We start from the raw sequence: 12,013 nt of genomic DNA on the forward strand, positions 1-12,013 counted from the left end.
GGAAATTTGGGTATTAAAACATGATTTTTCTAGCTCATTTCCACCGAACCAGCTCACTGAGAAAATGCATGGTGGGAAACAGGTTCCCACTGAAACACTGAAAAACTTCCTAATTTTTCCGTGTGAAAACACTACTATTTAGGTTTTTCCCATCGACATTCAGTGGGAAATAGCCACTAAATATTTTTCAGTGAAAAAACAAAGATTTTTTAGTCGTAAAAAAAGAAGAAGATATTTCAGTAATTTAACTTTTGGCTTAAGACTTTCCACTTTTATTATTAAAATAAATATGATATGATATGATTAGTTATTCATCCTCCATTATACATTTATACTGGCCAAAATTACCCTCAAAGCTAACGAATTCCTCAAATTCTCAATTTAATTACCCGATTTTTACTTCAATAACCCATGAACCCCTAACCTATTTAATCCTTATCTCAATTTAGCTACCCGACTTCACTATATTAACCCTAACTATTATCCCTAAATACAGTTAACACCATTAATAATATAGTGTGAGAAAAAAGCTAAACTAACCTAAAGAATGCAGTGTAATACTTTATCCATTACCATAAAAGCTTTAAAAAGATAGCACTGGGTGTGATACCCTTTTTACTTATATAGTCTGTTAGTCACTAAAGTGACCAAACTAAAATGTTTATGATTTATACAGACATAAAATTACTGATTGTTTATTCTGTGTGCGTGATTATGCTTATATAGTTTGTTAGTCATCAAAATGGCCAAACTAGATTGATTAAAATATGCACTTACAGAGAATATTCGTACATCGATATTTATGCATGTATTAATGTTAATAGTTTGTTACTCACCAAAGTGGTCAAACTAGAATGTTGAAAATGAACACATGCATAAAATGACCTAATGTTTATTTCATTCATGTACTTACGTTAATCTAGTTTATTAGTCACAAAAGTGGCCAAACTAGTATATTCACGAAAGACATACATGTATAAAGTTTGTCATTTAATATGTTACCAGGTCAAGAAAAATAAAGTTTGTCATTTACCCGTGATACCGAAGAGATGCCTATTATAGATAAATTGAAGTTCTCTATCCTTGGAGCTTATGTATTTATCAAAGGTGAATTAATTATTCTATGAATAGTGAACATGATGAGGCAAATTAAAATTTTCTAATTAAATATCTTTGTATATTCAAAGGTATATGGTATGTTTGATTAAGACTGTTTTTTTTATGAAGATGTTCGATTAAGAATGTTTCATTGCCTATTAAAGGATAAAGGGCATTCAAATAATGATAGTATCTCGTAGTATCTGCCCAAAGGAGAACTATGATATACTCTGATGACTGGTTGTGTAATTAGTCGTGTAACGATAGCAGCAAGATTGAGGTTATTAAGGATGATTTTGCATTGCTCGTTCTTCTTGCAATTGATCTCTAACTTGTTTCCTTTTAAGAATAAACTTTTCTAAATTATTACACTATTAAGGATAAGTGAAATATTTATGAATTGTCCAGTATGTTTACTTAAGAGGAAACAAGATTAAAGAATCAGAAGAATTACTCGTCAAGCTTATGAGTCAAGTAGTTGGTAAATGATCTAAGGTTAAATCAACAAGTATAAGAGGAAGAAAGCACCTACTAATGTTTCACTGGATGTTAGGAATGAATCCAAGGTAGATAGTGTTTACTTCTATAAAAGAAAATGACACTATCAGAAAGATTGCCTTAGGCTTAAAGCTTGGTTTGAAGAGAAATATACACTAACTGTTTTTGTATGTTTCGAATCAAATTTAGCTAAATTTCCTCATAATACTTGGTGATTTTATTCTAATGTAACTACTCAAATGTTCATTGAGTTGAATTGTCCAGACTACTAAACCCTTCTAAAGTTCTTCTTGCTTGTGAAAAATTGTATGAAGATTCCAATTGAAGGAATATGAACTTATGACTTGATCTTGGATAATGAATATCACCTTGATCAATTATCAACATTCATATGTTATTTTAATTTCTAGGAATCCGATCCTTTTTTCAAGGTTTGATGGTTTTGAGTTTTATTTTGAATTTGGGCATGATTTTGGGTAGGAGCTAGTGTAATTCACGCATGTGACTTGCCGGAAATTTGTGTCTACCGGTTCAATTTTATACAAGGTGAGGTACCTACTTGTACACACCCGAAGTTGGAGGGCATATTTGCCAGCTCAGGCCAAGTTTGAGGGCTCGCTTATGTAAAACCCATAATTAATATTTAATGAAGAACAAATTGATGGACTACCGGATTAAGTCTCAACCTCTATAAATTGGTCCTCCCTCCACCCATTAGGGTTACTATATATTCTCTACACAATTCCCTCACTAACGGCTGTGGTTACGTGAAGTTAGGGCAATGAGGTAGAATCGATGTTTGAGTACGCTTCCGCTTGTGATATTTTCTTCCGCTTCAGTTACGCTCTCTATTAACGTTATCGTGTCCAAGATCCTGGTGTGTATATCGAATTTTATGTGATAGCATGAATGTCTACGCTTAAAATTTTATGTTTACAATACAGGGTGTGTGCCTATAATTGAGTCATATTATAAGGGTGTTTAAATTAATTTACTCAATATTAAACCTCCCTTTTTGCTATGACACGTGTGATAAATGATAGAAAGTTCAAATATTTGAATTTTCACCTTTCTTCTCTTTATTTCTTTAGCTCGTTTTTGGTCATGCTTTAGAAAGTTCCCGACTTTGTCCTATTCAATGACTTGATAAATTGCATTCTATGCACTGATTTAGTGTTCTTATGCTGTTGTTCTGGCACTAATTCGGTTATCAATTACCAGTGTTGTTGAAACTGTAGAACAATTCTCTGGCCTTTTATCTACTTTCTATTGAAGTAAGATGGATGATCTTATGCCTCTTAATCCCTGTCTGAAGCGCCAGAAGGTAAGATACTTTTAAACTCTAGTTCTACCTCCAACACTTTTTATTCCACTCCGAGGCTAACGAATAAATCAGGTTATCTTTTTCTTTTTAATTGCAGAATCTTTCCAAGTATGATATTGACAACTTGCCTGATGAGTTGCTTATTGCCATACTTTCCTGTTTGAACTTCCATGAGGCAGCAAGGACCTGTATTCTCTCACGGCGTTGGAGATACTTATGGAAGCATACAACTTGCAGTATTGAATTTTATAACGACCACACCTTTGAAATTGAGGTAGCAGAAAAGTTTATAAATTCGGTGAATGAAGCCCTGACATTTCATGAGGGTGCATTTATTGAGCGGTTCAAAGTTGGTTTTGTTTATCCAACTGTGTTTCCCCCCGACAGCAATATTGATTTTATAGTAGGAAGCAAGGCGGAGTCGAATGTGATATTGATTGCTGGATTGGTTTTGCAATAGAAAAGCAGTTCAAAGTGTTTGAACTAAACCTGGCGGCAGGTTATGTATGCCGTGGAGTTGATATGACTTGCAGCATTCCTCATGTGCCAATGTTGTTGTCCATTTGTGGCGAGGTTAATTTGCTGAGAGCATTGACTACTCTCAAATCTTTCCGATTTGTTAATGTCCTCATAACACAGGAAGTTGTTGAATTTCTTTTGTCCAACTGCCCTTTACTGGAGGAAGTGTGTATTTCAGCGTCAATTGCTCTTGATAGTTTGAAAGTTGCTTGTTCATCATCTAAGTTAAGGTCCATGGAAATATCAAATTGTGTTGCTTTGGAGACTATGGAGGTTCATGCTTCAGGGCTTGTGTCTTTTACATACATTGGACGTACTATCGAAGTGCCTTTCAAGAAAGTTCCCCTCTTATCTGAACTAACTATTGGAGGATATTATGCTGATTCATTTATTTTTGATGCTCACAAGCACTCTAGCTATTGTCGAAATCTCTAGAAGCTTAAACTGGAAGTGTCATTTGAGGTAGTAGCATACATCTACCTTCTCTCTTCTTTTCCTCACTTGTAGTCTGCTTTCATATTGAAATTAAGTTGTTAACATGCATTGTTTCAAATCTTTTTAGTTAACTAGGAAATGCTGGGTGATTCCCGATGTGTATCCTCAACTCTGCCATCTGAAAGAGTTGGAATTGGACATCTCCACAGAAGAGGGTGATGGCCTTTGCTTCGTCACATTCTTGACTAAGTGTTCTCCTGAGTTGTCAAATTTAACCATCAAGGTGAACGTTCTTGTTGCATATGCTTTTCCTTTATGCTATGCCACTTTCTTGCCTTCTATAAGTTAATTTGACAAAAAGTCTTAATTATGGTCAACCTAACAAGTTCTTTGAATGATGTGCTGATTGTTTGAACTCTTTCAAACTAATCTAAAGGTGAAGCTACTAGAGAGTACCTATCAAATGAAAGAAAGAACAGAAAGCTTAACTTTCTTAGAAAAGGAAAAGATTTGCTTAATTTCTTTAGTTTTCACAGATTGGCCATTTTTCGACCATCAAGTGGTTGAAATTTGTATTTGTATGAAGTGCCAAATAAGTAGCAATGGAATAGGTTTTTAATTAATTTCTTCGGGACTGTGCTGTTCTACCAGGAGTTACTATGTAATAATAGTTGCATATTAGACATCAAATAAAAATTTAGCACTCCCAATTATATATCGGTGATTCAAAGAATGAATATCATATTTGTGTATGCTTACTCATTCAAGAAGTAATTAAAAGAATATGTTATTGTGGACTCTAAAATGTGGGGTGTTGCCTTTGTGAGGTTATTTACATCCTAGATGTTAACGCACCACCATCGCCTTAACACTTGTAATGATGAGCAGGTCTAACCATATATTGTTTGCATTTGAAATGTTGGTGGAACAACAAAGAGTATAATTGAATGTTAAATAAGTCTGTTTTATTCCCAAAGTATATAGTCCTATATGAGAGCTACCAAGAACACCATTTGAAGAGGGTTCAGAGAATGGTTAGTTTATCTTGGTATGCACTTGATGGAGTACTACTGAGAACGAGGAGTAAGTTGCAGTGCAGTTGAAATAATTGCATTCTTGACCGATGTGGTATTACTATGTGGATGGAGCAAAATGTTTTTTATAGTTTACTTGCTGAGGGCATGTTTATGTCCCATTAGGAAAATAACATCTTTAGGGGAAAGTGTCAATTTTGTAAGTGTATTCACTAGAAATTGTTCTGCCCATTTCATGGTTTAATGCATCTTTACAGTCTCACAATTACGCCCTTTTCTTCTTTGTGTCAGTTATTCTACATTTCAGGCATGAGATAGCTGTAAGCTAAAATCCATCTAGCAATTTGTAGAGCTTTTCAAAGGTTGTTTAGTTAAAAAAAATGGTATCCTCCGTCTTGCTTTGATGCCATCTTTTTTCGTTTTCCTATTCAAGACGAGCTTCTCTTTTCTTCTTCTAATTCTTCTTCATCCTTATTTCCCTGGCGTGATTGAGGGGTAACTTGGATTTTGCTTACCTCATTCTGATACTGCGTTGACTATATTACATGTGAATTTAATGCTGAGAATTGCTTCCGCCGAGTATATCCATATTCCATTACAAGAAGCTACTACATTCTATCACAAATGTCTATAAGTGGTGAAGTTGGTTGGTATATTGGGTGTTCAAGTGATTATAATCTTGCTTTACTTTAGGTGTGAATTTTCCGATCTCTTAAGAAGATGATCATTGACACAGAGGGAGATCTTCTGCTTCATTACTGATCAACAAGAAGGCAATCATTGAGTGTGCTGAGCACCTGAAAGCAAATTTACCTCCCGGAGCTGAATTGTCGACATGTGTTCCTGGTTTTACAAAGAAGCTGGATGTCCCCAAATGGTTTTAAACGTGCACATTTATCATGACTTGCTTATTTTGCTACTTAAAATTTTCAGTATTTTATTGGCAAATTTGGTGGATAGGTTATGTCACACCCGTACCAGGAGTATGACGGACTCCGACCCATAGGCCGGGAACCACCTGACTTATCCGTTACTTTGAACATTATAAACCATAACTCAAAGAACACCTGCAAGCAGAAAAAAGTCCAACATAGGAATATCCGATCATTCAACATATATGTACATATGCGGACCGATAAGGTCGCCACAACACAGCGTATATCATAAAGCCGGCAAGGCTAACAGTAAAGTATCAAGAGCTCAAAATAAGGCCGACAAGGCCACCAATATATTATACCATAATATGAACCGGTGGAGCTACAAAACATCTAACTGTACACACACGTCTACGAGCCTCTACATGGAATACAAATGATCATAAGGACAATACTAAATAGACTGCAGCTCCGAAGAAAGTGGAGTGCTCCTGAGAATCCGTTGATAGAATACCTACGGGTCTGATCCGTCTCCCTGCCTACCTGCGAGCATGAGCGCAGCGTCCACAAGAAGGGACGTCAGTACGAATAATGTATTGAGTATGTAAGGCATGAATAATAACATAATATAGATATAAAAGGTAACATGGAATATGAGAGATAACTTGTACATCTGGATGCCTCATAAGGCGGATGCCATGCATGCTTAGCCTTAAAAAAACATTTTATACATATACATAGTACCATGCCCGGCCATTAAGGCTCGGTGTCATATATATAATATCATGCCCAGCCATTAAGGCCCGGTGTCATATATATAGTATCATGCCCGGCCATTGAGGCTCGGTGTTATCATCATTAGCCCGCGTCCGGGGCAATATCATAACATGCCCACTGCAGTGGTGTGCACATCTACGTGCCATGCCCGGCCGACTATAGCGCGGCGCGGTGTGAGAAAATACATACATATATATAAAGCATGCATGAGAGCCAATAAAAACTACGACTCTATCGGAGTGACGTAAGGTCGATAACCTCCGATTTAAATTATGGATTAATCATCATCGCTATATCTCACCTTGAAGGAACTATTATTATAAGGCAAGATCAACAACAATGAATAAAAATCAAGAAAATCACAAAAATAACTCAACATTCTCATATTCACATTGAAATCATAAGCTTGGGACTTTTAAACATGAAATCATCATCATCGTCATAACCATCATAGAAACATTCTCATCTTTAGCATCGTCATTAACATTGTAAAAACATGTCCGTTGTTGTTGTCATAAAAGCTTATAGAATCATAATTCTTTGACTCAGAAAATAGGGACATTTTGGAAAACATTATGGATTATCAAGAAAAAAGTCATGCCTTTGAATCATGAACTCTAACTTTTGGAAGTAATGAGGTTATGAAACATATGTAAGGAATTATAACATAGGAGTTTCTAGAAATAGGATCATCATCATCACAAAGCACGTTTATCTTTAGCATCATAAGAACTCCATGAATCATAAATCTCTAGCTTTTGAGAATAAGAATATTCTTGGAAAACATTTATGGATTCACATAGAGGGATCATGGGACATTTGGAAAACACCTATTGGATTCATAAGAAAGGAATCATGCCTTTAGAAGAAAGGGACTAGCCTTAACATACCTGGAAGATAATTTCTCGACTTCTAACTTACTTCCTGACTCGCAATCTACATATAAAACCATTCATACTATTGTTAGGCTTCATCATGCACTTGTCTCAAACCTTTAATTAAAATCCTTTTAGATTCTGTCGAAATTCGGGCAGCATCTCCCCTGTTTATATGCTAGCCTGAAATCATAATATCAACAACCAATCAACAACAACAATACCAACATCATCAACACCATTATCCATACCAATATATTTCCTAAAACATGCCACATGATGTTTTATAAATTTCTCAACTAACCAACTTGTGATACGACTATTTAATAACTTTATTTCCATAAAGAAGCCGAAATTAATACCAATAAGGAGAGATTCATACCTTTTTCTTGTTAGAACAATAATATCTCCAATATCCATCTTGAATCCAAGCTAAAATCCACCGCAAAACGATACTATAAGCGCGACTATACGTTGTCCAGACCTCGATTAATACTCCGTAACTTGAAATTACTCAAAATCCTCACTTTATATGATATATAGGCTCTCATGTGTTTGATGAACTCTCTAGAGCATTTGGGAAATTTTTTGTGAAGAAAATATGGGGTTTTGCCCCTTATATAGTGTGCCAAAGTCGGCATCACTGTAGCAGCACGACCTACTCTGTCCGCCTAACTTGTAACGTCCATAATTCTCTACTCCGACGACGTATCGACGAGCGGTTTATTGCGTTAGAAACTAGACTCGATGAAATTCATCTTAGGCTTTTGAAACACCTAAAAACTCCTAATATACTAGGAGATATACCCCCTCCAAAATTGACTAAAAATCTGCCTAAAATCCTGCCAACTTTTTCCAAATTTTTGTCAAACTTATTTTCTTCGATTTGCTTAATCCCGAAATCTTCTGAAACTCTCCATACATGATATTTATCACTAATCATACTTGACAATGGTCATGTCCTTTGGTTCCAAGGTTGTCCTTCCCGGTTACGACTTACAAGATCATAATTCATCCTTTACTTAAACAATATACTTAATAATGTTTCGTTCCTCACACTCCAAAGTTGTTTTACCTAGCCATAGCTCGACATACTTACATTCAAATTTAACCAGTGCTTCTCTGAGGTACGGGGTGTAACACTGAAAGTGCGGGGTGTAACAGTTATTTAATTTAATGAATATTCACTCTTTTCTTATGAAGCTATACTGAACTGCCTAAGTTTTCAAGTTACTGCTGTTTCTGATATCTTAATTGATAGCATTTTATAACTGATTTCTGTTGAATATGGGGATACGTTTTTTTTGCACAAAGTGGAGAGTTATTTACAATATTTGCATGGTGCAAATTGACACACATATTAGTTAGTACCCTAATAACTTGCAAGCCCTTTTCAATGTTCTAGAACTTATTTAGAGAAAGAGTTAGAGTTATTGCTATCGTTCTTGCTCTCTTGTATTCATTTTCATTGGTTCTACTTTTCTTTTTTAGTATGACTAAGTAGAAAATGAGCACGAACCAGTACGTAGGGATCTTTGTGTTTGATTAAACTGACCAAAAACATTATTCGACAGACTAGCCCTGAGGCTAACTGTCATGATACATTCTTACAGTAGTTGTTAAAAGATACACGCTCTAGAAACCGATAAAACCTAAAACACCAAAAGAAAGATGGCACGGTAGTGAGGATAATAGAGGAAATTTAAAGAGTTGATGTCATTAAAATTACTGTCGACAAGGTTGATAAGGAGTCGCAATAAAGTAAAGATCACCCTTTCTCGCAGTAGTTATTCCAGCCAATTCAGTCAAGTCCAAGTCACTTGGTTTGATTCCAGGTGGGAGTTTCCAATCGAAGTGATAAAGCAATTGAGCCAATGGCATATAAACATTAGCTAAACCAAATGATATCCCGGGACAAATCCTCCGTCCACCACCAAAGGGAAGATATTCAAAATTATTACCAACAAAATCCACAGAGCACTGCTCAAATCTCTCTGGCTTAAAGCTTTCAGCGTCATCCCAATATTTTGGATCTCTTCCCAATGCCCAAACATTAACCATAACTTTGGTCTTTACAGGAATAGTATAGCCGTTTATATTCGTCTCCTCCCTACATTCTCTTGGGACCAAAAGTGGAACTGGTGGATGAAGTCGCATAGTTTCTTTAATGACTAACTTCAAGTATTTCAGCTCCTCCATATCATTTTCATCGAACGTTTCTTCGTCTCTAAAGGTTTCTCGCACTTCTCCTTGAGCTTTCACAAATATACTTGGATTTTTCATCATTTCAACGATAGCCCATACGGTTGTTGTTGATGAAGTTTCTGTTCCGGCAGCAAACATGTCCTACAATTAATGGCCAAGTTACAATATTAAATTAATCAGCACATGTGCGCTATTTCCATTTCTATACTCTTTTTTGATTATTGCACATGCTTTTTCCTCATCTAACTTTTTTGACTAACTAACTTTTACGCCAGACCTTTTGCAAATCCGTTACGCAATCAAAATATCAGTTTTGGCAGAATCATCGTCAGCCTCTTAAACTTATCAGTGAATTTCATTTAGACACTCGAATTACACTATGTTCCGATTGAGAACTTGAACGTATGATAAAGTCGTCATATTAGACACTTGCGACTCAAGATTTTGAAAAGCTATGCTTGTGTTCTCAAGCGTACTGTAGATAAATTGACCACTTAAAATATAGGTCATATCCTTTAATTATATATATTAACCTCAATAAGCCATAAAATCTCATGCATGTTCCAGATATTCTTAGTTATTAGGGAAAAGAGCCAAATTTACCCCTGTACTTTGAGAAAAAGTTTAAACCTTTTCTCAAAGTACAGGTGTAAATTTGGCCCTTTTCCCTAGTTATTAGTAATTAAAAGCTATGGCAATGGTCAATGGATATGCTTAAGTAATAAGTAAGAATAAGCATGTTGCTCAATACTTACAATAATAACAGCTTTGATATTATCGTTGTTAATTGGAAATTGAAGACTTCCATCATTCATAAGTCTTAGTAGGACATCAATTAAATCTTCACCTCCTAAGGCATCATCACTCTTGCGAGTTGCAAGATTCTTCTTGTGCTCATTGATAACATCCTCAACAATTGAATCTACCTTACGGTGGGCATCTAGAAGTTTGTGTTTCGCTCCGCCAAGAACGTGAAGAAAGTTGTATGAAGGGAAAATGTCAGCCACATCAAAGCCTTCTGCTAAGCTTATTACTTCTCTAATTAGTTTTATAAATATGTCTTCCTCCTTTAGTACTTGCCCAAATGTTGATCTACATGTCATGGAACTTGTGAACCAAATTATCCTTTCAGTAAAATTAACTGGCTCACCAGAGAAGAAGAAGATTGGATAGAGTCAATGAGATGAACAACTTCATCGTGCCTGATGGAGCTGAATGACCGGACATTCTTTACACTCAGAACTTCCATGACACAGATTTTACGCATTTGTCTCCAGGTGAATTTATTCACCTGTTAGGATAGAAACTATCAGGTGTCATGCCAAAGCTAACAAAACAAACCTTGAACACGACGATAAATAATATAATAGAGAGAAATATATTAGGATTAACCTACATATGAGACATTCAGGTTTACATTCTCCCCTCAACAAGACTCTTTTAAGCTTAAATTGAGAAGGAAAGATCCTAATTTTTCCTCCAAAAAAGTAAAAAATAAAAAGGAACGCCAAATTTTCCTTTTAGGAAAGGTAAAACCAATTACGGTGCATGTTTTGTCCTATAAGAAAAAATAAAGTTCTATTATAGTGAAAAAAATAGGGGAAAAGCCTAACACTCACCATAGGGGCTAAAGGCCATATCGCGCCTGTCATAACAGATAATGTCCATGGCCAAGAGTTGAGGCCTAGATGCAAAAGCGAGGTCATGACATTTTAGTACTTGTTTAGCCATCTCAGAAGAAGTAACAACAACTGCAGAAACTTCACCAAGCTGAAGGTGCATGAGCGGTCCATATTTTTTGGCTAAATCTCTAAGGACGCGGTGTGGAAGTCCACCAGCGATATGATGCATGCTTCCTATAAAAGGAAGTTTCCATGGACCTGGAGGCAATTTTTTTGTTTGGCTGTTGGTGTTCTTTTTCCATTTCCTTAACAAAAATATGAAAAGATAGAAAAAGGAAAATCAAAATCAAGCTGAAGAATTGCATTTTGGGAGGGTTATTCAGTTCTATGCATGGTTCTTCAAAGCTCGATTGAGTGTGCTGTTTTATAAGCTTCTGGTTTGGCAAGAAATGGGATATGTACGTAAAGCCAAATCGAATAGTGATATTTTTTCAGCAACTTTTGTTTGTCAACATCTGATCAAGACTTTGTTTATTATTATTCCCTCTGTCATAATTAATGTGAAGGTGTTACTATTTGGGGAGTCAAACATTTTTTTTTTACTATAATTTTCTCAAATTTCTTAAAAACATTTTAAATGATTAACTATGTTGACTTGTAGTAATTTTTGTGTCGTTTTCAAATATGTAAATTTTATACTCTATTAAAATATTTGAAGAATCTATACCTAAATTAATGATCAAAATTATTA

At 35.5% G+C, this 12,013-nt stretch overlaps 2 protein-coding genes across 3 annotated transcripts; one reads left to right on the top strand and one right to left on the bottom strand.

The window, feature by feature from the left end:
- Nucleotides 1-1,798: 1,798 nt before the first annotated feature.
- On the top strand, nt 1,799-5,867 carry LOC132059535 (putative F-box/LRR-repeat protein At1g56400). Of its 2 annotated transcripts, XR_009415627.1 has the most exons (4): nt 1,799-2,142; nt 2,818-2,920; nt 3,018-4,157; nt 5,602-5,867. XR_009415627.1 is itself a non-coding variant. In XM_059452159.1 (3 exons), the coding sequence occupies exons 2-3, from the start codon at nt 2,876-2,878 to the stop codon at nt 3,378-3,380; spliced, it is 408 nt and encodes a 135-aa protein (XP_059308142.1). In that variant the 5' UTR covers nt 1,806-2,142; nt 2,818-2,875; the 3' UTR covers nt 3,381-4,326. The 2 variants fall into 2 exon arrangements, 1 of the variants encoding a protein (XP_059308142.1); XM_059452159.1 differs by lacking the exon at nt 5,602-5,867 and having other exon boundaries at nt 1,806-2,142; nt 3,018-4,326.
- Nucleotides 5,868-9,137: 3,270 nt separating this feature from the next.
- LOC132060734 (cytochrome P450 71D7-like) lies at nt 9,138-11,044 on the bottom strand. The gene is given in 3 exon segments (XM_059453684.1): nt 9,138-9,781; nt 10,396-10,794; nt 10,797-11,044. Coding segments are annotated over 3 exon segments (1,131 nt in total). The 5' UTR covers nt 10,908-11,044; the 3' UTR covers nt 9,138-9,160.
- Between the last annotated feature and the right edge of the window lie 969 nt (nt 11,045-12,013).

This window comes from Lycium ferocissimum, chromosome 6 (genome assembly GCF_029784015.1).
Source record: "Lycium ferocissimum isolate CSIRO_LF1 chromosome 6, AGI_CSIRO_Lferr_CH_V1, whole genome shotgun sequence".
Classification (NCBI taxonomy): domain Eukaryota; kingdom Viridiplantae; phylum Streptophyta; class Magnoliopsida; order Solanales; family Solanaceae; genus Lycium; species Lycium ferocissimum.

What these genes read in the sequence shown, in the direction of transcription:
- LOC132059535 (XM_059452159.1), top strand. Translation starts at nt 2,876, where the DNA reads ATGGATGATCTTATGCCTCTTAATCCCTGTCTGAAGCGCCAGAAG. An exon ending in CCTGTCTGAAGCGCCAGAAG is followed by an intron (nt 2,921 to 3,017) that starts GTAAGATACTTT and finishes TTTTAATTGCAG; the next exon opens with AATCTTTCCAAGTATGATAT.